Here is a 6,000-nt window from a genome sequence, read left to right as displayed (position 1 = left end):
CAGAAAAAGGTTGTCCCCCCCCCCAACCTGTTTTTGGAAAGTACTCTGAAGTAGTTAAAATCACCTTCTTCCCCTAACTTTCCCATTGTGTTCCCCTTCATTTTTTATATCCCTGGATATGCCATTGCAATTGTGGACTCAAGTTGATATACTCTGTATTATATACTGCATACATACAGTAGATTCGAGGCATCTGATTTAAGAAGCAGGCAATAGAAAGTACTATTACCCTATGGGATAGTACTCTTTTGCCCTACCGTACTTTGGCCCTTGGGAAGATAGGCTACTGTCTCCACATCACCTCGGGCAATAGATTTCACCATTCCCCTCATGAGCAGTCAATATTTGTATACTATGACAACAGCTGTTGAGAGAGCAGCTTCATCACACTGCTTGTCTGACAACTTACGCAGCATATCCAAATACGGTGTTACCCCGGACGTCTGGATGCAACTTATCGTCTACTTTTTGGTCCTGGTAGTCATTCCTAGTGAAAAAAAAAAAATTATCTGTTTAAAGCCTGATTCCCATAAAATCCCCACAAGTTATCGTTAACTTATTTTTTGTGATGCTGATTGAAAATAAAAAAGAAAAAAAAGCATAACACATAAATAGTAACAAACAAATAATAAATCAACAATGTATTAGATATTTTTTACCTGATACGACAAATGTCCAACAAAATCAAATTCAGAGCAGTTTTATGCACCTGCATCTGATCCAGTATCCATTGGGTATCAACACAATCCTTTATCTTATGCCCTGACGAGCAGTCTACAGGGATTAGGAAGCTGTGACCGTCATTCTCAAAACCATGGCCGCTAAAGAAGAACACACCTGTACATAACACACAAGCGCATAATTATTCCTGCCGTACATGTGTTAGTAAATTCATATAGCTATAACTTGAGTGGAGAAGCTTTCGGCTTCTTATATGTATTACTTATTTATTAGGTTTATATATTTATATTTAAATATTTATGAATCCATTCACTAATAATTCAAAGTTATTTATAAAATTTATTATTATAAGGCAATCGTGGCGTCATCACTGTACCTTCTGCCAACAGTTGGCAACCTTTTATCCTTAGGACCCAGATTTTTTTGCAATAGCTTCCCATGACCCAAGACCTCCAGGTATCATAGAAATGTTTTTTCGAAGATACAAAATTTACAGCCAATTTAATACAGTAGAACCCCTACTTTTGGACACCTCTATTTAGTGGACACAGTGAAACTCTTATGTCTTTTAACACGACAGCCAACCACTATTAAGGGGACATGCCTATTAATGGGACAGGGACACTTTCTAGGTGTGTCCAACTTTATATTTTGACACCTTTTGAGTAATAAACTTCACATCAAACCAGAATTTTCTCCATTGAATCCTTAATGTGAATATTGGTATAGGGTTACTGCATGAGTGTTATTTCGTATAAACCAATCTTGGCAAATTTGACCACTAACCATAGGGATTTTTTTTTGTACCTTCATATAGGATTCTAATCTATGTCATAACATACACCCTTATTTTTGAGTCATTACTCATCCATGCTACATGCATCCTATAGAAAGCTCAATATTAAAAAAAAAATTTAGTCATTAACATTGCATCATGAAATAATTTATAATAATACTACTATTGTATTGTAGTTTTAATTACATTACTGCTGATTTCATATTATAAATGAATTATGCATTGCAAGATATCGCTATAAATTAGTTTTAATTATAATGTAACTTAATCTTACGTCAATAAAATAAAATTGTCATGTCATGTCATCAATGTATGAAAACATACGAAAAACCCCTATTACAGGAACAATTTCATTATTAGCTGTCTCTTATACACATCTAGATGTGTATAAGAGACAGTATATATATATATATATATATATATATATATATACAGTATATACTCATTTACTAATCTATTTTATAATTTTTATCTATAAATATATCTGTATGTTTGTCCATTCTTTAATTTATATCTATAATTATTTATTTATTTATCTACTCATTTACATATTTATTCATTTATTATCTATTCATTTATGTATTCATATTTGAATACAGATTGCTCTTCATTAACAGTTATAACATCTATATTCATCTATATATCTACACAGTTAATCATCATTTCATAATTCTTTTTATTTTCTCTCTATTTATTACATTTTACAAGCATATCGCATTTTAAAGTGCCATATTATAGCAAATGATACACAACCAATGAAAAAATGTACTCACCATACATGCCCTCAGCAAGTAGATTACAGAACATTGAGACGGCAAATTCAATTTCCTTTTTGGTCAGATCAATCAAAGTAATCAATTTAAAACCGCAGACTTGAAGCAAAGAAATGCCCAGATTTTCTACCTCTTTTTGTGGTGTTAGGAGCTTGTGTAAATTACGATACGATTGATTGCCTATCAACAAAGCTACCTTATCGGTGGCTGAAATCCCAAAATAAGACAAAAGATCAAAGTAAGAACTTCATATATTAAGTCATGAGAAAATATAACCTAAAAATTTAAAAAATTTTATGCTGATTTAGGTATAAGCTGGGCCAACAACTTGTGATCACAAAATTGCATCAAATGTATGTCCAAGATACCATAGGGCCAAAAGACCAAAATGCCTATATCTAAGGCATTCTATTTTACTGCAATTAATGAATGGAATAAGCTACCTAAAACTATTCAGAACATTGAAAACAGGTTTAAATTAAAGGTTAAAGAATTACTTTCAAGAAATAAAGTTTACATCAGATTAAACGATAAACATCACCTTCAGTACTTTAATTATAGAGTTCTGTTCCGGTATAATGTAAAAACACTATTGTATATAAAAATGTCTTTCAATTAATTAAGATGTTATTAGTTTAAGCTTTATCACCTTCAGTAACTTGAAGATTAAAATAGCATTTATAGTCTACATAAGGTGGTATAGTATAGATCGAATTTATATTGGACCCCGATGGAAAATCCCCAATATGCTTTCTAATTTGATATTCATTTGTTTTTATTTAGCCTATTATTTTCTTTTCTTTACCAATGTTTTGATGTATTTGTTTACAATGATTTTCCGAATAAATTCAAATCAAATTTAAGGAATCGACAATGCTTATAGGACAAGTTAGACCTACACGACCGTCCCGAGGCAAAACAATGTAACTAACATTTTTTTAAATTTTAAGATCATATTATTTGGAAGAATATTAAACACTTAGCACCACCTATCTTTAAGCACAAAACTTAATAGTGATTTTTCTTGTTAAAATAACGTAAATGCAAGATTACGTGGCAAAACAATGTATCTACAATGAAGATATTTTGTTTTGCCTCGAAATGGTATTCCAAATTGTTTTGAGCAGATGGAGTTTGGCAAGGCAAAATTAACTGGTCGATGATGTATTCATAACCTTTAACAACGATGTATGCACAAGCTAGATAATGCATATAATTGCCCCAAAAGTAATACATTTAAAAAATATGTAACACTTGCTACAATACTGTGCCCGACATGTGAATGTCATCAATAACTTTACAATTAACTTCAGTTGTAATTAAAATTTTACATATAATGATAGTGTCCATAATAATTATAATAGTCCTGCAAAATTTCAGAAGGGTACGACGATTTATTATTTATTAGTTTGCAACTAAGTTGCAAACATGTAATCTTTAAATCTATGTTTCGAAAAGTGAAAATTTCAAGTTGCGTCATTTTGCCACGGAACAGCTGTACATTGCAAGGAATTTAAAATGCTCATAGGGTAAAAAGTACCTAATATGCATTTAACGGCTAAAAAGTAATAAACACATAGTTTTAAATGAATTGGTAGATACTTACCATAGATTGGGTTTTGTATGATTGGCAGGTGGACTGACGCTATGTTAGATTGTACATCTTGATAACGATTCCTGACGACACAGAAATATTCCCCATAATGCTCTGGTTTCATTGCTTCAATGCGATATTCTGGCCAAGTCGCAGCTGGGGAAACAAACGTGATCTCAAATTTGAGAGTGAACTGTATAATGATAAAAAGAAGATCCATATTCTACAAGGTAGCCATTTACACCTCAGAGTGTAAAGAGAACACAGAAACCCACAACCAACCCAAGTCAAATTAACTCAGTTGTAAGTCAAATTAACTCAGTTGTAAAGATAAGTTATTCATTCCTACCATTTTATTTGGTCATAAATAATTATTTTCTAATCACCCAAGCCATATGTGCATTCATTTAACGGTTGTGTTTTCTCTTTTTCTTTACATTATCCTTTCCATGTAACTGGCTTTTGGTGTTTTCTTCATGATTGATGTGATTGCATTTTTCGCTTTTGTTTTGTGAATGGATACACTGTGGTTCAGCATTGAGGCAATGCTGTAATTTTTATGAGACATAAAACAGTTCACGAAACATGGCTGCCAAGGCACTCATTGTTGGTGGTGTATTTATTAGGCGTTTTTTGTACTTACAGTACATAAATTATGAAAGTTTTCAATTATATAAGCATACAGGGATTATGTGAATTTATCAAGCTTCTTACAAGCATAGACGGTCCAACAAATGAGTTCATAACTACAGCAGGAATTCTTCAGGGAGACACCTTAGCACCATTCCTCTTCATGATTGTGGTGGATTACATCCTTAGACAAAATCTTGATTCCATCCTCGACAATGGCCTACCATTAAGCAAAAGCGTTCAAGGTGTCAACAAAGTATGCACTTCACTGACCTAGACTACGCAGATGATTTCGCCCTTGTAGACTATCAACTGAGTGATGCCCAAAACTTGCTAACGTCTCTTGAGAACGCAGCAGCCACAGTTGGTCTGTTTCTCAACGCAGAGATGAAGGAGTACATGACCATCTATGAGGATGTGAACCACCATGCCATATGTTCCATCGACGGCACAAAACCCAAAGAAGTCAGCAACTTCAGGTTGCCTGGACAATGAAGAAAGAGATTCAAGATCGCCTCAATGGTACATACGCCAGGCTTCTAATAAGAGTACAAAACATCTCATGGCGTGAGCACAAAACCGAAGAACAAGAGATCCTAGCGTCGCATGGTGAATTGGATTTTGGTTGTGGCCGCAAAATTAAGACGATGAATTTATAGTATTAGTAAGATGGCTGGCTGGTAGGCTGGCGTACAAGCACTGCAAGTGTTAATACCAATCAGTGATGAGAAAAGTCAACAGTCAAATTATGCGGTGGGAAAATCCAAAAATGCGAAATCCAGTGTGATGTGAAACCAGTGAAGTGAGACCATAGCGTTCGCTGCATAAACAGACCAACTACACATGTTTGACCTCGGATGTGTTCATCTGCATACTTGCCTGCAGGTAATTGGTAATGACTTGCGATACCAAGGTTAATAGGTTTTTATTTGTTCGGCAACTGTTAAGTACGAAGGGTTGTTTCTCCTATTTTTTCCTCCACGCAGAAACTTAAGGTCAAGTAAAAAAAAAAGTATTTTCTCGTCCTAATACTTTGAAGAAAAGAGAAAGAGGGCACTTTGTTTTTTTATTCCAAGATGGCAAATCCAAGATGGCCGATGGGAAACAGCTACTACTTTCTCACTTTCACCAAGTAGACACATTGAAAGCAAATAAGAGAAGCACTAGACATGATTTATACCATATGTATCCCTAAGTACGAACAATCGAGAGGAATTTTACTGATGTGAGTTAGCCAGATTTTCGTACATTTGTGACAAAGACAAGCCAAAGCAGTCACTCATCGCAAATCGTGTTTCAGAGATAATGGCCAAAACATGCTAAAATGTCAAAATTTTGGAAATCTATTTTATCGCGCTAAACTAAACTTTATATATCTAGAAATCATGATATGCTATTATTTTCCCCATTTTTGATGTTAAAACAACAATTTTTAAAAATTTGGTGATGGTTTCTGCCTGAGAAATGCTTGAAATCATAAACTTTGAAGGCCCATTTCTCTTTAAACAGCTCTATGTTTAAATGCT

At 33.8% G+C, this 6,000-nt stretch overlaps 1 protein-coding gene across 1 annotated transcript in view; it reads right to left on the bottom strand.

Annotated features, from left to right (window-relative positions):
* Positions 1–6,000, bottom strand: part of LOC117110983 (mucosa-associated lymphoid tissue lymphoma translocation protein 1-like) — a 19,418-nt gene that overhangs the window by 6,030 nt on the left and 7,388 nt on the right. The window contains exons 9-12 of the mRNA XM_033253842.1: positions 3,857–4,000; positions 2,251–2,457; positions 660–837; positions 410–487 (exon numbers count right to left, since the gene is read on the bottom strand). Of these exons, the coding sequence (XP_033109733.1) occupies positions 410–487; positions 660–837; positions 2,251–2,457; positions 3,857–4,000 (607 nt within the window). The remainder of the gene's footprint in view (positions 1–409; positions 488–659; positions 838–2,250; positions 2,458–3,856; positions 4,001–6,000) is intronic.

Source organism: Anneissia japonica, unplaced genomic scaffold, assembly GCF_011630105.1.
Source record: "Anneissia japonica isolate Jap-2015-1 unplaced genomic scaffold, ASM1163010v1 scaffold1511_len2985839_cov193, whole genome shotgun sequence".
Classification (NCBI taxonomy): domain Eukaryota; kingdom Metazoa; phylum Echinodermata; class Crinoidea; order Comatulida; family Comatulidae; genus Anneissia; species Anneissia japonica.
This window is presented reverse-complemented; position numbering and strand designations above follow the sequence as displayed.